The 25,924-nt window shown below is 45.2% G+C and overlaps 1 protein-coding gene across 6 annotated transcripts in view; it reads right to left on the bottom strand.

Moving 5' to 3' along the window:
• The window catches only part of TMEM17 (transmembrane protein 17), a 55,340-nt gene extending 35,667 nt beyond the window's left edge, over positions 1-19,673 (bottom strand). Inside the window, exons 1-5 of one of the 6 annotated variants that reach the window (XM_005287199.4) lie at positions 19,303-19,673; positions 17,200-17,303; positions 16,407-16,520; positions 15,797-15,866; positions 13,727-14,447 (exon numbers count right to left, since the gene is read on the bottom strand). In XM_005287199.4, coding sequence (XP_005287256.2) covers positions 14,440-14,447; positions 15,797-15,866; positions 16,407-16,520; positions 17,200-17,303; positions 19,303-19,519 — 513 coding nt within the window. In that variant the 5' untranslated portion in view covers positions 19,520-19,673 and the 3' untranslated portion in view covers positions 13,727-14,439. Of the gene's footprint in view, positions 1-6,371; positions 6,452-13,726; positions 14,448-15,796; positions 15,867-16,406; positions 16,521-17,199; positions 17,304-19,302 lie in introns of those variants that run through there. The other 5 variants (XR_010599963.1, XM_065589744.1, XM_065589743.1 and 2 more) reach the window with 5 other exon arrangements.
• Between the last annotated feature and the right edge of the window lie 6,251 nt (positions 19,674-25,924).

The raw sequence follows: 25,924 nt of genomic DNA, 5'->3' as shown, positions 1-25,924 counted from the left end.
CAGAGCCCTCACGTGGGTCTGTGCACCTTGCAGCTCCCTGCTGTTAGCCCGAGTGGTGGAAGAGGTATAGAAGGGGTCAGGACAATCTTCTGGCACCCTAGTCCATGTGGATATTACAGTGTAAGTGAGAGCAGTGAAGCTCAGGGAGGCAAACAAGCCCTGACTAGACACAAGGAGCAGGGCAGTGCAAAGGAGAGCTTTAAGCCTCCCATGCACAACACCTCTTGACTTGTATTCTGTAAGCCTGATTCTTCACTTGTTTATACCAGCCTTTCACTGGCTGTAATGCCATTGACATCAAAGGATTTACCCCAGCATAAAATTGGTGTAAACAAACAGAGAATTATGTATTTTGGCATTGTATTTTGCTTCTGTTAAACTGCACACTGGGGTATCTTATTTGAGAGCCTGCTTGTTTACCCAAATGGGGCCTGACAGTCCTCCCAATTACACAAGTTTTCTTCTCCATTTACTTCAATGCAGCTACTTCTTGTTTATGGTATGGGGGACTCTCAGGCCCAGAAGATATTTATACCGATCCTACATGCTGCCGGCCTTCTCCAGAATGGTATGAGTGGAGAGGCTATGCAACAAGGGGTTGTCACATCCTGGTCTACTTGCCAGGAAGGGTGCTCTACGCCAGCTCCAAATAAGGCAGCCCGGAATACAGATTTGGGATGGGGCTACTGGGATGCGCACTCCCAGGGATACAGCAGCTGGGATCCACTGTGCACGAGGAGAGGAAGGGCAGGAGTGGAAAGGCTGATAGCCCCTGACCTGTTCCTGGCCAGGGTATAAATTCCATCTTCACCAGCCCTTCTGGAGTTTGACACACAACCTACAATTGGGGCTTTGTGTAATGTGGGGGAGGGAATTTCACCCTTATTTCCCAAGCGTTGAGTCAAAAACGTACTTCATTTTTTTTTTTCTTGCGAACACTGTCCTGTTTGCTGTGAGGAGAATATGGTACACTGCTGAAGAGCACTAAAGTCTCTAAGTAAAAATGAGCTGTTTTCCCAACAGATGATTATAAGTTGTAAATATTTATATTCTTATTAATATTTTCAAGTACAAATCTTCTCCATGCATTACAACGCTCTGACACCGCTCCCCGCCACATCACATGCTACACCCTGTACCAAATACGGAAGTTAAACAGCAGTGCTCTTGTCGTCATTTGCCTTCAGTGCCCAGTCTCTCTGCATAATCCTTGTGTCAATTTACTGTTTGTGATGTTTAGGACCAAACCAAATTATTCTTTCAGCACATTTAAAACAATCCCTTCCAGACTTTTTTTTCCCCTTGGCTGTGTCTCCAATCTTGGCTTATCACTGTAATATTTCATGCTTTATGCTTCTGAAAAAAAATTCAATATTCAAGAACAAAGTAATCCAGAGCTTTCCTTCATTTCAGTCTTTTATGTCCTAGGGCTGTCCCAACTCAATGACCCAGTTTTTATTGTGTCTCATTTCACTGTTGCTGGCTGCTACCAGTTTGGCTAATCCCTTCCCTGCCTCCTTATCAGTAGTTTTTTGTAATTCATTTTTTTTTATTTTGTCCATTCCACCCTCAAAGCTTTTAGTTTTTCCCCCGTAGGAAAGTCACTACTGCCCTTTATGCTCACTCATTCTAACAGCTGGTCAGGAACAAAAAGACAGTCATGTGGTTAATGACTGCAATCTGTTTTAGGCAGCATTGCATTTTCTTCAGAGGTAGGGAAGAAATTCAACATTCTCCAGAGCTGACCCCTGAAAGATCGTCCCTATTGATAAAGGTGTGGAAAGGGAAAGGAACCTGCATCCTCTTGAACTGATTGTGATGAGTGAACGTATATCTTTCCAGGCTTCCCCCCGTTGATCTGCCCAAGTAAATTGTCCTATCCCTGATGTCTATGGAATACAATGAATGAACAAAAGAATACAAATCATCTGTGTGGAGGATGAGAGGGAAAAGGACTGAAGCATTAGCATATGTTTATTGGTATGACATCTAGAAATGGTGTATTTCGGTATCTGAAATGTAGCACTTCAGCATGGCAGCAATTGTATTATACTGTCAGAGCCCCGTTACATTTCACAATTCTGCAGGCATGGAATTTATTGCAAAATTTATCCCATGCCAGAGATTTGTGCTCCAGGATCTCCGCTTTCATTAAAAAATGTTTTTAGTCTTTATGATTGTTGGTAACCTCGAAAAGCTGAACAGTGCAAAACCATGCAGTGATGTCTTTCTGAGTCTGCACAGAGTCTATGAACAGGTGTGAACTGCTCCATCCATGAATCTTAATGGAGTTTCAATTCTGAAATCTCAAGGTGACAATCAATGCCATCTTGAAAACTGAAATGGGATGGAGATCTCAAGATGAACTGAATTTAATGTAAAAATAACCCCCCACAGGAGTACAGTACTGTTTGATATTTATTTTCATGTTTAATTCAATAACCTTACATTTTTAAATGTATCTGAAGCTGCTACATGCGTTTTTGGTTCAGGGTGCCATGGAGTATATAGTGTCTAGATCATAGTGAAGGATGGGACAGGAGCCAGTCAACCAAAATTACAGATGAGAGAACTAGTTTGTATATAATAACTGATCAAAACTTGAGCCAAACCTTTTCTGAGATCCGGATTCCCGCCCCCCTCAATTGGGCCCTTCCACATCTAGAGAGATTATATCTCCACCAAGGGATATGCCCTCAATTTGGGGCCCCTCACCCGCTTTATACTCTTTATGCTCTATACTCTTCCACCAGCTCCGACGGTTCCACCATAGAAATGGGATCCACCTTCTCCTGACAACTCAGAACCAGGAGAACAACAACCTTTAGCTTACCATCCTTATGCACCACGGAAACCACCTCATCCATGGCAATGCTTACCAGCCCAGCCACCATGGAGACGATGTACCCTATGCCATGGGGACCCCCCACCACCTCCATCAGATCTGACCTATTGGCTACTACATTCTGGCCAAAGGCTCTGAATTTTTTTTCACACCCATGTCCAAATTCCTTTGTAGCCCAAGCTGCTGCAAAAAGATCTAAACAACAGCACCCTCAATCTACTTCAACAGACACAGCAGGGAAGTATTTAGATCTTCTAGGTCTTAAAGTATTCTCATTTTCCAGCCTGCAATTCACAGACCTCACAGACCCAACCTCTAGCCAAGAGGCATTTTTGATGCGAGCCCTAGAGCCGCCAATCACTAAACCTTCCATCTCACAACGCGCCTACCACCTGTGTGGGTCATTTAGCACTCATTCCCCACCATTAGTGAGCGATAATGGATAGATGATTGTTGAATGTCATTCACCGTGGCTATACTATCGAGTTTGTCATGCTACGTCCTCCAAACCCCCCTCCCCAACCCTTTTTGCGGACCACTCTTATGGCACTCTTCTCACCCAAGAGATGAGCTCTTTGTTACAAAGGGGCGCAATAGAACACACTCCTTCAGAATATCATGGAATGGGTTCTACTCAGCTTACTTCCTGATACCCAAGAAAAAAGGCAGGTGAAAACCAATCCTCGATCTTCAGCACCTCAGTCATTTCACCCGCAAGCTCAAGTTTCGCATGGTCATACTGGCAGCAATAATTCCATCCTTAGAGAAAGGGATGTGGTTTACGGCTCTCAATATGAAGAACACTTACTTTCACATCGATACTCACCCTCCCCCAAGACACTTCCCGAGATTCACAGTGGGCACCCATAATTTCCAATACAGAGTGCTTCCCTCTGGGATAGTCTCTCTGTGTTGTAGGAGCAGCAGTGATCTGTATGCTTTGTATAACCTGTATGCTCAAAAGGTCTGTTACACCTCCCCCACTCTTTTGTCTCCTCTGCCTCTTTGAATACCTGTGAAGTGGCTTTCCCCCTACCCCTACCCCTCCCTCCTGGAATGCTTGTGGGATGAATGGACTGCTTGAGCAGCTGGAAGATCAGAAGAGCTCCCAGGTAGACAAGGTGTCTGGCACTCTGATTAGGCAGCGATCACATGCCCAATGCATGGACACTGCACGAGGTGGAGTGTGACCAACCAGACGCGGACAAGTCATCTCTAGTCACAGGCCATGAGGAGCAGGTCCTTAAAAGGAGAAGGGGGCCATGTGCTCAGGACTGCACTCACAAGATTGTACCTCCCGTGAAGGCCCTTCACCTGGACCGCCTGGCCAGTGGCTCACCGCGTTGCATTTCATCGTGCCTCAGGAAGATGTACCTTCATCACACCATCCATCTCTGCGCTGTGGGATACTTACCTTAAAGGATCCTGACATCTCCAGTGCTGTGCCTCTTCTGGGAGCATGAGTATGTGAGTGTGACCCCCCATCCCATCTTTTGAGTTTAGCTATCAGTATAATAAACGTGCTGCTTTCTGCCAAACTCTGGTGGGTCATTAGTCCTCCTTAAGCTTACTAGCTGGCCCAATTCTGGGTAACACTCTGCTCCCAGAGTCTTCACCAAAATAATCTCCGTCATAGAGGCCAACTTCAGGTGTTATGGCCTCCTCTTGTTTCCATATCTCAATGATTGCCTCCTGGCTACCATATTCAGGCAAGACGTCCATACATCAACTTCAATGCTACTTAGCCTCCTCTCGTCTCTCGAGGTCTGTATCAATGTTGAGAAATCAATCCTCAAGCCCACACAATTTCTGTACTTCATCGGGGCTACCATAAACTCTATCACAGCTTGAGTTTACTTACCAGACAGATTTCAGACAATGAGAGACATCATAGCTCACATCAGGAACAATCCTCATGTGCCCACCAGGACTTGCCTGTATGTCCTTGGTCACATGGCTTCCTGTACCTATGTGATCTCCTTGGCATGACTCTACCTTCGGTCCCTTCAGACATGTCTCCAGTCCATCTACTCACCCAACCATCACTCCATGGACCTAATGTTGACAGTCCTGACAAGATACTGTCATCCCTCCATTGGTGGACAGACTCATGTCAGGTGTGCCTGGGGGTTCCCTTCCTTCCCTTCTCCCCAGATAAGACTATCATCACCAACGCATCACTCTGGTGCCCACATGGGCAATCACGTGACACAGGGCATGTGGTCTCCCCAAGAATCCAGGATGCATATATCCTGAATCTCCAAGCGGTATGAAAGGCCAGCCAATTCTCTCTTTCATTCATTCACTCCCATCATGTTCTCATCATGTCAGACAACACCATTACTGTCTTCTATATCAAAAAACAGCACAGAAGGAAATTGAATGTTCTATGTGCGGTAGCTGTCAATCTCTGGAATTGGTGCATCACTCACCAGATCCCCTTATCCACAACCTATTTTCCTGGGACATAAAATGTACTTGTGGACTCACTCAGCAAACATTTTGTGATCAAACACAAGTAGGAACTTCATGATTCCATAATGCATGCCATCTTTACCCAGCGGGGGACCCTGACCAGAGACCTTTTCGCTTTGCAGATGAACCAAATGCACCACATACTGCTCCAAGAGAGGCCTTGGCCGCCACTCTGAGCGACTCTTGCCTACTTTCGGATCAGACCAACTCAGCTACACCTTTCCTCCACTACCACTCCTGCCTCGCGTACTAAACAAGATCCAGTGAGGTAGAGCATCAGTCACTCTGATCACCCCCTGCTGGCTCACACAGTTGTGGTTTCCCAATCTCCTCCACCTGTCATCTCACCTACTTATTCCTATCCCCAGCTTCCCTGAGCTGCTGATCCAATACAATGGCAGATCTGACATCCCAATCCACATGCACTACACCTCAGAGCGTGGTATTTGGATGGGCATCTACTTTAGCACAGACATGTTCTTCAACTGTACCAAACATTCTTCCAGCAGCAGCAAAGACTCCACTAGGTGATGTTACCAAGCTAAGTTGAAACACTTCTCATCTTGGGCTCAACGCAAAGGAGGCTTACCAGAATTGGCAGGGATCGCCCTCATCCTGGACTACTTTCTTTCCTTAAAGTCATCAGGTCTTGCCCTCAGTTCTTTGAGAGTCCATCTGGCGGCAATTAGCACGTTCCACCCTCAGGTGGAAGGTTACTCTGTCTTTATGCACCCCATTACCGCTAGGTTTTGGAAAGGCCTCATCAGAACCTTCCCACCTGTCGCACCCCAATGGGACCTGAATCTAGTTCTCTCTATGCCAGTGAAGCCACCCTTTGAGCCATTAGCTTCATGCTCTATGTCCCTCCGTTCCATGAAAGTCGCCTTCCTGCTTGCAATTACTTCCACGAGACAGGTTGGTGAGCTCAGAGCTATGATGGCTGACCCAATTTTCACGGTGTTCCACAAAGATAAAGTCTCCCTACATCTACACCCCAAATTTTTACCAAAGATGGTCTCCCAGTTTCACATCAATCAAGCCATCCACTTACCAATTTGACTTCTGCCACATGCTTCTACACAGGAACATGGACTCTATTCCCTCAATGTACAGCAAGCTCTGGCCTTCTACCTGCAGAGAACGAAAGCAATCAGGAAGTCTCCTAGACTATTTGTTGCAGTAGCAGTGAGACTCTGGACAAGACATTTCCATCCAGGAAAACACCAAAAGGATTTTTGGTTGCATTAAACTCTGCTACCAACTGTGAGCTCACTTACAGGGCTCACTCCACGAGAAGGCTCAGGCTTCAACCACAACCTCCCTTCAAGATGTTCCGCTTGTAGACATATGTAGAGTGGCCACATGGCGTTCAGTACACACTTTTGCAGCGCAGACTATCTTAGTGCAGGACTCTGCAGCAGATGCCTCCTTCAACATGGCAGTTCTCCACATGATCATTCCATCTTCATCCTCACACCCTCCTCCAACATAGGTACTGCTTGTCAGTCACCCTCATTGGAATACAATAGGGACCATCTCTTGAAGAAGAGGAGGTTCTTCAGGCGGTGTGGTCCCTATTTGTATTCTACTTCCCACCCGCTTCCCCCTCTGCTGCGGATTGGTCAATTCATGGTAGAGAAGGAACTGGATGTAGTCGGTCCACCACACCCTTTATTGCCTTGGTTGGAAGCACGAGGCAAGCCAGGGCACGTGCACGGACCCACAGACACTACTTTCAAATACTCTGACTCTCGATGCATGGTGTGCATGTGTGGAATACAGTAGGGACCACACCTCTCGAAGAACCTTCAGTTGTGGGTAAGTAACCTTCTCTTATTACTTCCAGTGGGGCAAGAACTGACTGTGTGCCAATTTCTGCAAATTTTGCTGCTACATTAAGGATTTAGAGATTAATATTAAATCTATTCTGGTATAGCTAATGAGGGTATGAATAAATGTGTAATCTCATTCCACTGGATATAATTATCTCCAGAAATCTGAGAGATTGACTTGTTGGTATAGAAAGGTTAATGCTGCACCTGTTTCCTTCTTTTGTCTTTTTATCAGCTTTGTCCCAGTGAAGAATAGGTGTACAGCTAAAGTCTCCTCCAAGAATAATTTCCTCTTCCCCAAAGCATTGCAATATTTTAAAGAAATTCTTTTCAAAAAAATTTTTTTTTGCTTTAGACTGGGAGCATGTGACAAGCCCACTGTTATTAATAACCCAGCAACTATGCTCCATCTTTAAATTGATCTTTAATCTGAAGAGGTATGTGGTCAGCAAATATTATGCCCACTCCTCTTTTCTTTGGCTGAAGCAAAAAAATGTCTACTGAAGCTGACTACTTTTCATGCCCAGAATTTGCCCCTGTGGAAAATTAGGTTCTTGAAGTAAAATGATCTGAGAATGGGGGAGGCTGAGTTCTGACTAGGCGTTTTTCCTTTTAATGACATTATTTAGAACTTGGACATTCAAAAATGTTACATTAAAGGGAAGAGCCATTGAGAATAACTACTTAGCTTATTGAAAATTTGAAAGTTGTGTGTGTGATTCACTATCTGTTTGATGGCATATGAACCCTTCAGTGTGGCACACCTCTCTCAATTCTAATTCTATTGTATTCACCATTGCATGCATGAATATGGCTTGGTTTCTTATATTGATTCAGCTCCACTTCCCCAGTTCCCTCCCTGTCCTACCTTACCCTTACTTTAAATTATAGAATAAAAAACCAAAATAGCATATAAATCAGTCCCCAAGGAACAGCTGACTGAAGGAGCTGAGTTAATGGCTTCCGAAAAGCTCCATAAAACTGAAGATGATGGTTTCAGTCATGGAGCAGGAATCGGAGAAGAGAGAGTGAAGTGAGTCCAGAACAAAAATAGAAGAAAGCCTGGCAGGATCTGGAGTGAGGGGTTAAAAGGGATAGACATTGAGAGAGCACAACTGAAAGAAATGAGGCACTGCTTACCCTGTTTCCCCGAAAATAAGACAGTGTCTTATATTAATTTTTGCTCCCAAAGATGCGCTAGGTCTTATTTTCAGGGGATGTCTTATTTTTCAGAAATGAAAAATGCCTTATTATCGGTGGATGCCTTATTATCGGGGAGGTCTTATTATCGGGGGGATGCCTTATATTACAATGAGAGGCAAAACTGTAAGTAGGCCTTATTTTCGGAGGATGTCTTATTTTCGGGGAAACAGGGTAGAGAAATGTAAAAGACCAGAATGTGGGGAGAATGTTACTTAATAGTGGATGTGATACATGGGGGGGGGGAGGGGAGTGGAAGAGTAGCTCCCTTTGATGAACACCCAGACAGCCAGTTAGCTGTAAAATCTTCTTGGTAGCTGTTCTCTGCTTGCTTTAACAAGGGTTAACAAGCCCACAGGTAAAAGAAAAGGAGTGGGCACCGGACCAAAAGAGCCAATGGGAAGGTAGAACTTCTTAAAATTGGGAAAGAAACTTTCCCTTTGTCTGTTGCTCTCTGGGCTGAAGAGACGTGGCAGCAGGAATGCGGTGTAAAATTTGAACCATATATAAAAATCATCAGATTATATCTATACCTACTTTTAACAACCCAAAGCTGTAAGTAGATCAGAATGTTTAGCTAGACGCGATCAGGTTTGTTTCTGTTTATTTTTTAAGGCTTGCGGATCTCCTCTGTGCTAACCCCAGATGCTTTTGTTTGCTTGTAACCTTTAAGCTGAACCCCCAAGAAAGCTATTTTGGGTGCTTAATTTTTGGAACTGCTCTTTTAAAATCTAGCAAAAGCCTAAATTCCAAATGTATTTTTTTCCTTTTTGTTTTTAATAACATTTACCTTTTTTAAGAACAGGATTGGATTATTGGTGTCCTAAGAGGTTTGTGTATGTTGTTTGATTAGCTGGTAGCCACAGCTAATTTCCTTTTCTTTCTCAGCTCTTCCCCAGAGGAGGGGGTGAAAGGGTTTGAGGGTACCCCACAGGGAGGAATTCACAAGTGCTCCTTCCTGGGTTAAAGGGTTGTTGTTTTTTTGCTTTTGGGTGGTGGCAGCATTTACCAAGCCAAGGTCAGAGGGAAGCTATAACCTTGGGAGTGTAATACAAGCCTGGAGTGGCAAGTATTATTTTTTAGAATCTTTGTGGGCCCCCACTTTCTGTATTCAGAGTGACAGAGTGGAGATTTAGCCGTGACAGTGGGTGATGTTGAAAGTGTGTGCGTTCCTCCTCCATCCCACAATGTAGGTCGGCTCCCCAGACTAGGGTTAGGGTTACAAAGGGCAGAGCTCCCAGGGTGAAAGTTAGGGTTAGAAAAAGTAATACTTGCAATGCTGGGGTTAGACCTGGGGATAGGATTCCAAAGAATAGGGCTGCTTGCCTAAGGGTTAGAGTTGGGATCAACAGGGCTCCCTGGCCTAGAGTTAGGCTAGAGGTCAGCAGGGCTCCCTGGCCTAGGGTAAGGGTTGAAAAGGGCAGTGTTCCGGCCTAGGGTTAGTGTTTGGGTCAGTAAGTCTCCCTGAGCTAAGGTTAAGGTTTCAAAGGATAGGACTCCAGCCTAGGATTAGGGTCACAAAGGATAATCTTCTCGGCCTATGCTTGGCATTCAGCCCATAGGGATTCCAGGACTAGGGTTAGGTTGGGGTCACTAGGACTCCCTGACCTAGGGTAAGCATTGGGGTTTGTAGGGCTCCCTGACCTAGAGTTATGACTGCAGTCTGGAGGGCTCCCTGGCATAAAGTTAAGGTTACGAAGTTAAGGCTTCTCGACCTAGGGTTAGCATTGGGGTCAGAAGGGCTCCCCTGCCCAGTGTTAGGGTGACGAAGGGTCATGCTTGCCTGGTAAGGGTTAAAAAGAGGAGGCTCATGGGTTATGGGCTTGATGATGAGTTTTGGTGGGCAGGAAGCACCCCTCTGCAGAACCCACTTGAGGAAAGTAAGAGAAGCATGAGGCAAGGCTGCCCTCACTTCATGGAGTACGAGACAGGGTGGATAGCCCCATTTGCTGGCTAATTTTGACAGCATTCATCCATTCCCTCTGATCGTAGTCCAAGAGGTTTGAGTCTGGTGGCACCAACCAAGACCAGTGTCTGGCACACCAAGAGGGACTAAGGTTTGAATTTAGCATGGATTCTGCAAGGAGGTCCTCCCATTGGCAGCCGCTACAGACCTGGTCCTGGTTCTGAGGAGGTTCTGGTAAAAGACTGTAAGCTCACAGAAGTCTCGGGGGAGCTGCCGCTTGTATCGGCACTCTCGGAGGCATGCTCTGTGCACGACTGCCTGAACTGTAAAGGAGTCTCTGCAGGGCTTGATGGTGGAAGGTGTGGAAGGAGGGCAGCCCAGGATACCTGCAGAGACCCTGTGCAGCCCTGGCCAGAAAAATTCCAGAATCCTCTTCTGGAGGCTGGCCAGAGGCCCTGGGAACAGGCTCAGGATGTTGAACCAGAGCATGGACAGGACTAGATGATTCATCACCAGCACTCTCCCCTGCAGGGAAACGCACTGGAGCAGCCCCATCCATCTTCACAGCCGGCCAGATAGCTTGGCCTCTAGATTGGTCCAATTCTCCAGCAGGAAGTAGATTGTTGGCAGAAAGGTCTATGCCCAAATAGAGCAGTGGACCTGTGCCCCACTGGATTTCCCAGAGCACAGGTGGAGACAGCCTGCCTGCCACCCTTTCCCAACCATCAGGCCAGAGCTCTTGACCCAGTTGACTTGAGTGGGGAAGGAGGAGGAGGTAGTAAGGCCTGGAGGGACCTTGCCCAAGAAGCAAGGGAAAGCATGACAGCAGACCCTCAGGGAGAATAGGGCTATGCCCAGCTGAAACTGGGGAGAAGATTTCACTAGTTGTGTTTTGGTTGGAAGTACTTTGATAAATGTGACTTCTTAAAGGGCCCCTGAAGAGAAACGATGGCCAAAGTGGCAGGGTGCCATAGAGCAACCTCTATCCACAAGGGGGAACTCTAGAGTTACAAGCGGTTACAAACATCTTAATCCCTTTGATTTTCTCCAGCACTGAAGTCCTGTTCATTGAATTCTACGCCTGGCCAGTTTCTTCAAAATGTCGTCATGCATCCTGGCATTTCAATTCTTGTTCCCAAAATTGTGGACTTTGCAAGACCTGAGTCAGAGATTCACCAGTATCTTGGGGGCAGCTGTCAGCACTCTGAAAATGTGTCGTTTTTGGCATCATTATCACAAAACAGGAGCTCTCTACCAGATGTGGATGAGGGCAGTTGCTGATAATGGCTGCTGTGGACGAATGTGGAGAATGAGGGCCAGGGAGACCTATATGCAGCAGGAGGTGACTTTCAGTCAGGAAGCAGGGAACAAGTAGATAGCAAGACAAGACAACAGGACACGAGACCCTAAGAGAATTGTGGGGAAGGCATTGGAGGACTAGCAGCTCTCACTTGTTATCACAGCACTAACCTAATCAACACTATTGAGAGGTTGTGTTGGGGGCTAAGGAGGTAAGCTCACTCCAGGTCTGTTCTATATCCCCACTTGTGCCAACCAATTTGTGTTACCATAACTACAAATAAATGAGCAGTTTTTTTGTGTATGGGTAGGATAGAGTTAACAGAAACACTTGAGCTATACCTTGTGTTAACTCACTAGTGAAGACAGGCACAAGAATTGATACTTCTGGTTGGCCTTTTGAGGTCTTTTGTTCTGTTTTCCAGTCTTTATTTTAATTGCCTCTGAAAAGTTTCTCTTTGAGTTGACCTGGGCTCTGATCTCTAGCTGTTGGTCTCAAGTTGCAGTGCGGGAGGTCCAGGTTGGATATTAGGAAACACTATTTTACTAGGAGGGTGGTGAAGCACTGTAATGCGTTACCTAGGGAGGTGGTGGAGTCTCCTTCCTTGAAGATTTTTAAGGCCCGGCTTGACAAAGCCCTGGCTGGGATGATTTAGTTCGGAATTGGTCCTGCTTTGAGCAGGGGGTTGGACTAGATGACCTCTTGAGGTCCCTTCCAACCCTGATATTCTATGATTCTAAGCTCAGCTTTGTGCAGTAGTTACACAGTGGCAAGATGACAATTTGTGCTACCGCATACAATTGTGCATACAGTTAAAAGGGCTTTTTATTTTAGAAAGGAATTCCCAGGACTACTGGGGGCGGGGGGAGGGAGGGTGGATTTTTCAAATGTTGTAACTCTTCTAACTACAAAACTCATGGGCAGGGCCAGAGATCCTATGCTTAAACCTCACCAGCGTCTCCCTTACAGACTCTGAATGAAGGACCGCAATCTTAATACTACTTCAGATACTCCTGGTAACTTCCTGCTTACAAATTCCTTCCAATTTGTCATATTTCTGCAAAATAAGTCAAATCCAGACCTGGTGCAAGTTGAAGCAACCAAGCTGCAAGTACTTGCTTCCATCAGGTTTGAATTTTAATAGTAGATAACATTTAAATGAATAGTATCAGAGGGGTAGCCGTGTTAGTCTGAATCTGTAAAAAGCAACAGAGGGTCCTGTGGCACCTTTGAGACTAACAGAAGTACTGGGAGCATAAGCTTTCGTGGGTAAGAACCTCACTTCTTCAGATGCAAGTGAGGTTCTTACCCACGAAAGCTTATGCTCCCAGTACTTCTGTTAGTCTCAAAGGTGCCACAGGACCCTCTGTTGCTATTTAAATGAATAGTTTGCAGAATCCAATTTTGATATGAGACAAGACCACTATCCATTCCTCTCCACTGTAAGACTTTAATAGGCCTACAAAAACCCCATCCTTAACCATATAGCATCTTTCCTTCATAGTGCAATTAGATTCCCTATCCTCTTTGCCCTTCTCCCTTTCATTAACCCTGTGTCCATGTACCAGCCCTCCCCTGCACCCATATGCAACTGCCTTTGCTCTGTTGATAGCCAGAGGGATCCACAAGAAGAAATTAAATTAATTTAACTTTTGATCACCAAAGATTGAGAAACAAATATTTAGTCATTACCAGAATGGATAGTCCAGACATTAATACAGAAACCTGCAAATGAGACCGGGGTTATATACCTGGCTCTGACATATATTTCCTGTATTCCCTTGGGCAGATCACATCTCTAAATGTTTAAATAGCCTGTAATTTTGTATGGCTCAATTATTGGATGTTTCATTTTAGACAAGTAGGCCCTAAGTATGAAGTGCTGGATACCCAAAACTTCAGCTGAACCAAATGATGTTTTCTTGAATTAACAGTTTCTCTGACTGGAGCTCTCAATAACGGAGTCATCCAAAATTAAAGGTCACTTTAGAAACTTTGTCCATGAAGCTTTTTAAGTTCTTGTAGCACGACCATCACTGTAGTTTCTGCATCCCTTTCTGTGTCTGTTTCTGCATACTTCCTTATCTTACTGGCCTGGTGTGAGACTAAATTTGTTGTTTGTAGAGTGTATTCAGATCTGTAGATAGAAGAAGCTATATAGTGTGAAGTTTTATTAAAATGAATAAAATATGAAATTTATTGTAAACAAAATATCCTTGTGCAAAATCATGAACAGTAAAAATCTTTTGTACACAATTTAAAAAAATTACAGTTTGCATAAGTATAAAACCTACCAACCCCACGCTGCCGGCATTTCATCCAATGAATAACTATATACAAATGAAGTCACTGTATAACTGGCAGAGCTAATAGTGCCAATGTGACGTTCAAGCAAAGTTCAAATCTCTCATCTTTAATGTTGGCTGTGGCAGAAGAACTACTTTTAGGGTCTCTGAAAACTAGAAAGGTTGAGAATGAGCCAAAGAAATGGGAACAAAGGAACTATAGTAGCAAGAGACGTTCATCCTGAGGCTCTATCCTAGTAACCTGTCAGGCCAGGAGTGCAGACTCCCAATCAATATTTGATGGAGGAGCCTCCTCAAAATTTTGTCCTACCCTCCATGGAGCCTGCACCCTCTTCTTCTCCCAGGCTAGATGATCGTCCAGCTGGTCAAATTCATTAAGGCTGAAACGAACTGCCAGCTGGTTCACCATTCTTTTCAAGGCAAGAAAAGCTGCAATGACCTGGAAGGTGAGGAAAAGGGCAAAAATGATGTGGACTGCTCGCTCCAGTGGCTGGATTTTCAAACCTTCATTAAAGAGCAAGAAGAGGATTATGGGCAACTGCAGGAGGAGACTCAGGAGCCAAAAGCCAGCCAGTTCAGGTACCTACAACAGAAAGACATTACGTCTAACATCAACAGTTATTGTAGCATGGCAACGGAACAATGCAAGCCATGTGTACACAGTTGGAGTACATACCAAAAACATGTATCCTGTAAAAATCCATTCTCCCTCTTCCCAAAGCCTGCGTATGCTATGGAGTTGCTAAGAAATAGGACTGGTTGAAAATGTTCTGTCTAAACTATTTTTCAATGAAAAATTGGGGGTTTTGACTAAACTAAATTCTGTGGAAAATTTCTATCTTTCATCAAAAAACAAATGCCCCAATTCTGAAAATGTAAATTGGTTATACCACTGCTGTGCCTCATGGGAACTGTAGTTGAGTTGCCTTATGCACCCATTCTTATGGGCTTGGCTCCCAGCTGAACTTCATCTTTCATGATGCAATGTGGCTATGCAACTCCTATGATGTACTAGCTCCCTTAAGCAGGAGAGGAGACAGTAGTGTATCACATATGATACAGTCTAACCAGTGAACAAAGCTGATTGAGAATAAGAGGAGCATGTGGTACCTGAACCACAACTCCCCTGATGTGCTATGGTAGCATTTCAGAATTGAAGTATTTTGGTTTTAAATTTTTGCTGAAAAGTCAAAATTTTCAGCAGGGGAAACTCCATTTTCCAGCCAGCTCTACTATGAAACAAAGAGACAACATAAATGTTTAGCCAAGAACTACTCGGACATCAGTTTACTATTCAGATTTTTGTTTCAACTAAATCCAGGGCTTCAGGAAGTTAAATTCAGTGGACGATCATGGGCTTCCCTGGTGTTCCCATCACCTTCTAAAATCTCTGCAGACAAGTCCTAGCCCAGCTGCTGCACCTAGTGAGTCCAAAACATCCTGGTAAAAGCAGAAGCAGAGTGAAATGTGGCCACTGGCCTTCTCACTGTTCCTGCCAGAACTGCCAGCCAAGTGTGATCCTCTTTACCCTCCTTCCCCCACAGTGACAGGGAAAGTGGACACAAGGTTGCATCTCTGGCAATGAAGTCTATAGGATGTTCAGCAGCTCAGGTGACATGTGCAGTAGCAAAGTAAAACTAGTGGGGATAGTTTGATTCTCATCAGTTTGCCTCTATCAATATCATTAAGGTAGTGCTATAGGTTGGAGCAGGAAGCACGGTCTTCCAAGGGGAATTAAATTAACAGAGCAATAAGCCAGGACAGAAGAAAACAACAAATAGAGAGTCAGAAAAAGGAGACTTGCACTGAAAGTTTAGTGTCAGTACGTATCAGTATGGAACAGAGCCTGGTCCCTTGCTCCCTGGATCAGCCAGCTCTAGGAGCATCACATGCTACACTACTCTATCCTATAATACGTCTAAGCAGACCCACCATCTGACGGAAGGCTTCCAGAGAGCTGCATGAAGTTGAAGAGGATGGTTTCAGTGATGATGTGAGGTCGCTGGAGCAGGAATTAAAGAAAAGAGAGAGGGAAAATGAGGTTGGTATCCCCAAAACAAAAAAACAAGAAAGGGGGAGGAACTGAAATGAGGGGACGAAAGGGATAGACAGACACTGAAAGAGCATAACTGGCAGAAGAGAGGCTCAGACTGGAGAAATGCATAAAACCAGAATGAGGGAAGTAAATTATTTAATATGAAGGTGATTTTGAAATGTGTGTGTGCTCCTCATCCACCCTACAACATAGAAAGACTAAATTTAAGTCCTTTGTTTATTCCAGGAGGCTTACAAAGCCCCAGTCTCATTCTGTCCTTTTGTGAACTTCAGAAACAAAGGAGCCCCTGCTCACTTGTGCAAAGTGATCAGCTCCTTTAGCTCAACTGACAGAGCAGTTACCTAGGGACATAAACCCCAGTTCAAGTCCAATTAATAAGTTTTCCTTTAAAAGTAAATGTAATTGTGATGTATCTCTAATTCAAAGCATCATACTCAGCCCCCTAAGGCTCCTGAACTGATGCTCAAGGAGGTCAACAGAACATACCTTCTCCTGCAGATTGCCCATGTATCCAAGATACAGTCGGATGGCCTCAATTAGAGAGGCTAGGACGATTACTGTGACCAGGATGAACTTGTAGTAATCTGGCAAGACTGGGTACTAGAAAGAAGAAGAAAGTAAGTGCATTCCATCCCCATGGAATTCTGTCACTATTTTATACAGCTCTACAGAAGCTTATGGTATTTGTGATCTGGAAATTCATGCAGCACTATCAATATTCCTGGAACCCGACCGGCCGTAGCCCCCGATTTTTCAATCAGCCTCCAACCAAACCTGCCACTAATTCTGTCATGAACTCTTGGACCTCCAACTACTCTGATATTTTTGCTGAGACATTGCACTCTATTAAGTATCACTTTCCATGTCTGGGTTGAAGGTAATGAGTAGAATGGCCGAGTATTAGGGCTCGTCTTCACTATCGGGGAGATCAAAGCTGCTGCGATTGATGCCGTGGGTGTCGATTTAGCGGGTCTAGCGAAGACCGCTAAATCTATAGCAGAGCGCTCTCTGGAGGACTCCGGAACTCCAGCTCCACGAGAAGATTAAGGTAAATCGACCAGAGAGCGTCTCCCGTCGACGCAACACAGTGAAGACACTGGGGTAAGTCGACCTAAGCTACATTGACTCCAGCTATGTTATTCACGTAGCTGGAGTAGTGTAACTTAAGTCGACTTACCCCGGTAGTGAAGACAAACCCATAGTCTTGCAGACAGTGTGAGGAAATAAGTTTCAGACAGGCACCACAGATGTTGGAGGGGTAAGTCCCCTCAGGACTTACCTTCAGCTGGAGCATGACAACACTGCTCACCCACCAAAATGGGAAAAAGTAAAGGTTGAAATAGAGGGACATCTGCAATGGCAAGCTGGAGACTATTTCATTATCTAGAAAGAGAGAGAAATCCTCATCACCCAAGGTCTGTGCCAGACATTCTCTTTCCTACATACAGCAGAGAAAGACGCTACTCTACTTTAAGACATAGCAACTTCAACCAACACATTAATGGTTGGACTCGGAGATCAACCAAGTTCAACATTAAATATAGTGTGGTAAAATGTCCAAGGGAAGAATTCTGCTACATCATTCCCTACTGTATTCTAAAGAATCTACATGTCAAGGTGTATACAAACCTGCACCAGGAAGGAAGGGGTTAAGCAGCTGTTCTACTGCCACACTTGCAAAACATGAATGGGTGGAAGAGAAGCTCAAAAGAAGAGCAGGCCAGTTCAGGAGAGCAGTAGACAGTGGAGGTGAACTGACCTGCACTCTGAACTCCTGAGGCCTGACTGTAGCAATGTGATAGTCTCATCAACAGGGCCTAGGATTAAGTGAGCATCGATATTTGATTATCCTCAAATTAAAATTGATCCCTAAAGATCAGAACTCCAGCATGCTGGTGGGGAAGCTTGCACTGCGTGGTCTCCATACAATACTTTTCTTTTGTATAGAAAATTTGAGACTCCAGCACTGTCAATCCAATGTGCATTTTTAAAAAGAGAACCACCAGCTTGGAATGTACATTAAAGAAAATGGAGTTACAAATCAAACATTATGGCGAGAAGAAAATTTGCTGCTAAAACCCAGAAAAACAGAACTTTGACCCCTGCAATATTAAGTGGGAGGTAAAGTTCTACAGTATTTAGAATTTGCACATAGGCTCAAAAAAACACACAGTATACAAAGTATAAAAAGCAAGTCCTTAAAAAATGAGACCACCAGGGAACGGTTTTGTTTCAATGCAAGTTTCCTTCTCCCATTGTCCAATTTATTGATATCACATTAAATCTACTTGAATTAATGATCAATAAACTGACTGTTGGAAGTTTCTCACATTACTTAAAGTGCAGCTCATAGAAGAATCAGCAATCACCACCTTTTGTGGGTGTGGAAGGTCCTCTTTATGATTGTCTCACCTGTACTTTCTGTTAAGTGTCCCTGTTTCAGCAGGTCCAACTCAAATTTAAACACCTAAAATATCAGCTAAATTTGGTGGCAGTGGAATCTCTTGAAATGCTTTGTGATCTCTGGATGAAAAATGCTAGGTAGTAGTATCTGGTAAGTTACACTGAGCACCTGGCTGAGTGTGAAGGGATCAGTGGTTGTCAGAACAGTACTATTTTCACAGAAAGACACAATATGTTTGGCCCTAGGCTGATGTCTAATGGTACCCCACAATGTACCACGTTTCATAATTTTTTATGCTTTTTTTTAAAGCCCCAGCTTCTGGAATCCTGTGATTGTGTGAGAATCTCAGCTTTCATTTTTAAGACGTTTCTAGCCCTCTGCCAAGAAAAGCTGGGGGGAAAAAATCTCATGATTTTGATGATAGCCTCCTGAGTTTGGGAGTGGGAGGCCTGACTTGTGATTTTTGAACATGTGGGATTGGCAATACAGTCTGTCTAGCGCCCAATGAAGGCAGGCTCAGGGCCAGGCTGCGTGGTACCTAAGCCAAGCAGTGGTGCGGGAACAATTCTTACAGTGGAGGAAGTGACGGTGAAAACCATGTATTAGGGCTGCTCTCACTACTTCTAGCCAGGGGGTGCAGCACCCCTAGTTCCAGCACTTGTGACGCCAACACTGTCGAACCCGACAGAGCCACGTCCCCAAGCCAGGGCGGAGCAGGGAGGCCCCGCGCTGCGGCTGCTGCCACCCGTGGGGTGAGGGGAAGCTGTTGGCACTAGGGGGTCGTTCTCTCCCGGCCCGGCGCCCCGGGGCCTCTGAGCGCGGGAACACCGCGGAACCAGGCAGGAACGCGCTGCCCGTAGCCCCGCTATAGCGAGGCTAGCGTCGCCATCTTCGTTCCTGGCGACGACCCCCCCTCTCTCTCTCCCCCGTGAGGCTGCCGCCGCCATCTTTGTTGCGGGCAGGGGAGCGGTTCCTTACCCAGGATGCCGCCGCTGCCTCGGCGCTCCGGGCCGGTGCGGTTGCTGTCGCTGAACACAGTCCGGCTGAAGGAGCCGAGCCTCCTTCTGACCGGATCCGGCAGCACCATGCGGGCCGCGCATCCACCCGCTGCTATGGCAACCAGGGCAGAGACGCCAGGCGCTGACGGAGCAGGGAGGGACCCCGCCCCCTGTCGGTTAATGAGTGACCGGAGCATGCGCAGTAGCAATCATCGAAGCCGACCCGCTACTCGAGTCTGCCTTCAACATCCCCAGCCTGGGTGGGGGCTGTGCCTTGGGGCGTCACACTCCTGCCCCACGCTCAGGCGGACTCGGGATTGCCGCCCCCAGGCAGTGCCTGGGCCAGAGCAGAGCCCCAGGGCGGGGGGGGCAGGGCCGGATTAACGCAGGGGCTTTAGGGGCTGCAGCCCAGGGCCTCGGGCTAAGGGGGGACCCGAAAAAATAAATCCATAATTATATACAATTCAGTGGTCACCAGCCCCTTGATCAGGATCGACTGGTTGATCCTGGCGCCTCTGCCGGGCGATCGCGATCTCCGGGCTGCTAAAAGTCCAGTGGCGCAGCAGGGCTCAGGCAGGCTGCCTGCATGCCATGGCCCCAGGCCGTTCCTGGAAGCGGCTGGCTGCTGGCATGTCTCTGCAGCCCCTGAGGGCGGGGGAGAGGCTCCGTGCGCTGCCCTGCGCTGCCCCTGTCGCCAGCATGGTTGCCACAGCTCCCATTGGCCGGGAACCACCCCAGGTCAGAATCCCCTCCTGCACCTAAACTCTCTCCCAGAGCCCGCACCCCTCACCCTTTCCTGCACCCCCAACACTCTGCCCCAGCATGGCACCCCCTCCTGCACCTAAACTCTCTCCCAGAGCCCGCACCCCTCACCCTCTCCTGCACCCCCAACACTCTGCCCCAGCCTGGCACCCCCTCCTGCACCTAAACTCCCTCCCAGAGCCCGCACCCCTCACCCTCTCCGGCACCCCCAACACTCTGCCCCAGCCTGGCACCCCCTCCTGCACCTAAACTCCCTCCCAGAGCCCGCACCCCTCACCCTCTCCGGCACCCCCAACACTCTGCCCCAGCCTGGCACCCCCTCCTGCACCTAAACTCCCTCCCAGAGCCTGCACCCCCAACACTCTGCCCCAGCCTGGCACCCCCCTCCTGCACCTAAACTCCCTCCCAGAGCCCACACCCCTCACCCTCTCCTGCACCCCCAACACTCTGCCCCAGCCTGGCACCCCCCTCCTGCACCTAAACTCCCTCCTCAAAAGAAACTAATATAAGAGCTGTTCTAAGGTAAGAAGTAGGCTATTTTGAATTAGCTATATTCTACGTTTTAAGACTGAAATGTAACCACAGTACGACTTTATGTTAATTAAAAGGCAAGTTTAGTATAGTGTTAATAGCCCGATGTCATTTTGTGTTAAATTAGGAAAAAGACATATACAGGGGCCCCACAAAATCTAATAGCCCTGGGCCCACAAGAGAGTTAATCCAGCCCTGCTAGGGGGCGCTAGTGCCCTGATGAACCTGTGCATGTGGCTGCAGGGTGTGTCCCACCCACCACGGCCACCCCAAAGCCTAGATTTTCACACAGTATACTGCTGTCCTAGCAGTTGCTTTCAGGGCACCTGAGTCCTTCCAGTTTTCCATTTCCTAAAAGTTTTTTTAAAAAATTGTCTTATGATCACTTCATGTTTGTTCGAGGAGTTCTGTGTTTATGGGAATAGTGCAGCAGAAGGAACGTTTGATGGGATGAATAATGAACAGTGGTTGGAGTGGATAGAAAAGCCCAAGTGTTGACACTGTAAGAGCCATTCTTTGGCTTAGATTGAATGTTCAGCGATTCATGGTGAATTCATTCACAACTCGTAAATTTACTAGAAAATGCCCTCCACTCTGAGACACTTCCCTCTTGAGTGAGAAGCTGGCAGTAGTGACACCAGTACATATTTTTAAAACTACTTTTGAATGAGGATTTCGTGACCCTTAAAAAATGTTACTGCAAAAGTGTCCTGTTTTGTTTTTGTTTTTTATTTTGAAAACGTGGTCACCTTAATCCCACATACATGTGTCTACAGGACCTAGTAAGGAATAGTTTGCTAAGATTCACCAAAATATTCAGGGCCCAGTCTTCCCAGAGAAGAGTGAGGAATGCTTAAATACAATTTATTTTTTCCCTTGTCTGCAGCTGATGATAAGTTTATGACTTTTGGCAGGAGTATTGATAACACTTGTAGTTTTAGCCTAGCTGGTGTAACATCAGAGTGTATTCGTGTAAATGTCAATCCCTTTTTAAAAATAATCCTGTTAAACTCTTTCCCCTGATAATATTCTCTAGGAGTGAGTTTCACAGATTAATTATTTGTGACTGTACAGAATTTTTATATCCATTTTACATTTAATCCCCCCTCATTCCCAGCTGAACAAACACAGATTTTTTTTTACATGTAACCATAAACATAAGTATCGTGCTAGTAAAAGGTGTTGGTACTAGATTGCCTTCACAAGGTTCCCTGAACAGTGGGAATAGATGTGGGCAGGCAGGATCTTATTCCTTGAATTGCTCAGAAGAGATGTAGAGGAGGAAGGGTGTGTGGGCAGCTTGGAGAACGCTAGAGGTAACCGGGGAGAGGGGACGGTTCAGAAGGGGGTGTGATTCCTGGGTGGGAGTGAAAGTGGTTGGGAGTTGCTAGCAATTAATTAAAGCTGACAAGGTAGTTAAGTGGTGTTGTGCCCATTTTACAGCTGAGAAAACACTATTAGGGTCTGACCCTGTGAAATGCTGTGAGCACCTTCTGTTGAAATGTAGGAGCTGAGAGAGGGGTCAGTATAAGTCCTAGATATGAGAAGAAAAGTAAGCCAGTCAATCTAAATGTTCCTCATAAAATATCAACTTGAAATTTTAAAAGACAAAATGATATAGCTCGTTTCTAGAATCCAGGGGTCCTGAATAAGACTCCCAATATCAAGCTCCAAAGACTAGACAAACTACCTATGAAAGCAAATATAAATAGTATGGAGTGGTTCTAGAGATAATTTTTACATTTGGGGAAACATTATAAAAAGGAATGGGTCTCAGAATATTAGAGTACACTTTGAATTGCCTGAAACCTCATTTTATTGTTGTTACCTTGGTTTTGGATAATTTAATGCATTTTAAACTACTGATGCAATATCCCTACTATTCTGAGATAACCCTATGAAAGGAGCAGGTAGACATGAAGTAAAAGTATGGCAGTGAATTAATGATTAAGTCAGATCTTCATGGAAGTTCTTCCCACAGTGTGAGTTGGTAGGTCAAGGTTCCACATTATCATTCACACCTTTGGGATTTTCCTATTGATTACTTTCTCAGAAGTGAAGGAGACATTTTTCCTTATAAATTGCATGATGATGTGCTGCTCATTTTCCAGTCACTCTGCACAGATACCCTGATCTCCCATTCTACTTTTCTAATTTTATAGGCCTAATTCTGCAAACCTGTCAAGCGTGAAGTCTCTAGTCACATGAGTATCTCCATTACAGGCAGTGGGACTAATCACATGATGAAGCACTTTTGACATAGGAAGATTTGCAAAATTGGGCCCTTTGTTCCCAGAAATAGTGGGAGGTAGCATAGCTTAACAATCAGTGAAGCAGTAAAACTGAGCAGCAAGTAGAGGAAAGGCCAGTGGAAGGCGGATACCAAAAGAAATGCATGGATTTCCCGTGTTCACTTGGTTTCCAAATTCAGGATGTGAGTCTGTAATATTTGGCAGGACTGTGTGTTTAACAGATGGCAAGCATCCTACCTGCCCCAGTGAAAAAAATTCACACCTTTGTTTAATATTTAATTTTTATGTGCATGCATAAAATATTCCCCAAAGATAGAATATGGCTGTATTCCAGCTAATCCTATTAGTTGTCTTGTGGCTTATGTACCCATCTTTTGTGAATGTAATGAACAGGAGATTTCCTCTGATTTTATATAGTGTGTTTTTAGTGAGCAGATTCTTCCATTTCAAGCAGAAGGGGAACTTATATTTTTAAATAACAGAGCCATGGAAGCAGCTGAACTGGTAATTTAGTGCTTTATATAAAAGTGGGCCATAAGGGAAGGAAGAACATTAAACTGCACGTGACTGGAACAGTTCCAATATTTATACAGATGGTCATTGTAAGTGTTCAACTTTTATTGTAGGCCTGGATATTAGTCTCTTTCTTTTTTAATGGAAAGGAATTCCATTGCTGTATCTCTTCATGTCTATCCACATATTAATGGAGGCACAAGTACCCAGGGATTCTAATTCTTTATGCTTTGAAATAAGCTACTGGAATGAGAAACTGTGTGGAAGAAATAAACTCTTAATTGCACAGCATATTAAATTACTGTTTTATTTCTCTCCACACATGCTAACTATAAATAAAACAAAAGTCTCCTACAATCTGCCTGTGAGCTTTAAATCAGAGGAATATTGGATCTCTGTGTATCCACAATTGTCCAACTAAATTGGGAGACACTGGCTGTGCTCCCAGACTGATGCTCCTGGGGCTCTCTGGCAACAAAACTAAGCCATAAACACCAGATGCAGTATATCTAACAAAATTTAATATCAGCAGTTTCTACATTTGGCATTTCAGAAACAGAGTTCATTTAAATGGTGCCAGAGGTTTATCTTTCCACCTGAATCGTTATAGCTGTACTACGAAATGTGTTGATTTGGGTCTTACTGACATTGTTTTCTTGTGGGTGTGTACAGTACATCCCAGCGCCGACTGTGAGGTCATAGTCATAGCTCTGTGCAGTATAAATCATTCCCATCTCAGCGTTTCCTTTAATAAACTTCTACCTTTTTAAGATAAAGATTGTAAAATGGACACAGTGTTGGTCAGCACATACAAGCTTAGAGTACAAAGACTGGCTCTTTTCCACTGTTAGGAGTAAAGAAGTGACAGGCTGAGAGTTTTAACGAATGACAAATACCACAAAGACTATAATATGCATGTTTGAAAAGATCATGTTATTAGCTTGACAGCCTCTGCCAGGGCAATTTTACAGCTGTGCTCATGGCTTGCAGTACATTTACTGTTCTCTGTCACTAACACTCTGGTGCCTAGTGCTCATTTAACACCCACAGGATTTTTTGGTCTGGTAAACAATAATTACTACTACTGATGAGGCCTGCTTGAAGTCCCCTTTTTTCACCAGTTATTTATTTATATTTACACACACACACACACACACACACACACATGCTATGTGTTAAATATATCTCTGTTATTGTAATCTAAAATCAGCATCAAGGAGGTGGCAAATAAGGCTGGATCTTGTTCCTGTTGAAGTCAACAGCATTGAACAAGGTCAAAGGATGACGGATTTCACCGCTTCAGTGTTCAGTTAAAATGACTGTAGCGCTTACTCTATTATTTATGATTTTTCATTTTGTTAAGTCTATTGGGAAACTGTTAAAACAGGCAGTGACATTCTTGGTGCAGAAATAGGGAAGGTCCTTATGGTTCAGAGAGCTATCGTAAGCGTAAACATTTTGAGCCAGAAACTTATTTATACATAGAGCCTTTTGCATTTACATCCATTTTAAGGCTTCTTTACATGTGTAAAGGGGCCTTTGTATAAATGAGAATCAGGCACTTCATTTTTAAAATGTGGCTTTGGAACATCCATCAAAGGCTAACTTCTGCCATTGTTGGCACACTGTGTATCTTAAATCATGCTTCTCTACCACAACATCGGTATTAACATATGTATGTTTGTGTTAGATCAGGGATCGGCAACCTTTGGCACGCGGCTCGCCAGGGTAAGCACCCTGGCAGGCCTGGCTGGTTTGTTTACCTGCCGCGTTCACCGGTTCGGCTGATCATGGCTCCCACTGGCCACGGTTTGCCGCTCCAGGCCAATGGGGGCAGCGGGAAGCAGCGCGGGATGAGGGATGTGCTGGCTGCCGCTTCCCACCGCCCCCATTGGCCTGGAACGGTGAACCGCGGCCAGTGGGAGCCGCGATTGGCCGAACCTGCGGACGCGGCAGGTAAACAAACCGGCCCGCCCGCCAGGGTGCTTACCCTGGCGAGCTGCGTGCCAAAGTTTGCCGACACCCGTGTTAGATTGTCTTCAAAATGCATAGACAAATTCAGCCCTCATTTAGACCTATGCATCTTCACAGTCACAGGATTCTATAGCTACTTATAACCAAGGCCAGAATCCAGGCCACGGTGTCTACTCAGATTTATTTTTTTCCATTTGTACAAGATGGCTATCGGCAGCTCTCAAAGAAGCAAATCCACATCACGGTATGACTGGGCTATGCTCTTGGTGGGGAGCTATGCAGCGGGCATCTTTCTATCCAGTATTTTCCCCAGAAATTGAAATTGGACGGTGTGTGCAGATTTACAGGAGGGTGAGGGCCGAAGGGTGAGACGGTGAGGGCGAAGGTGGGCTGTATAGCACCATAGTAAAAACTGAAAAATGTTTGACGACCATTTTGTTAGATTTAACTCATGTTTTAAAATCATCACCCAAATTAAAGTTGGCTGCCCAACTTACCTTCTATGAAGCACTAAATCTACATCATTCTTGGTTTCTCGTTGTAGTTTTGCACAACTCTGTTAATGAACTT

This window comes from Chrysemys picta, chromosome 3 (assembly GCF_011386835.1).
Source record: "Chrysemys picta bellii isolate R12L10 chromosome 3, ASM1138683v2, whole genome shotgun sequence".
Lineage (NCBI taxonomy): Eukaryota > Metazoa > Chordata > Testudines > Emydidae > Chrysemys > Chrysemys picta.
This window is presented reverse-complemented; position numbering and strand designations above follow the sequence as displayed.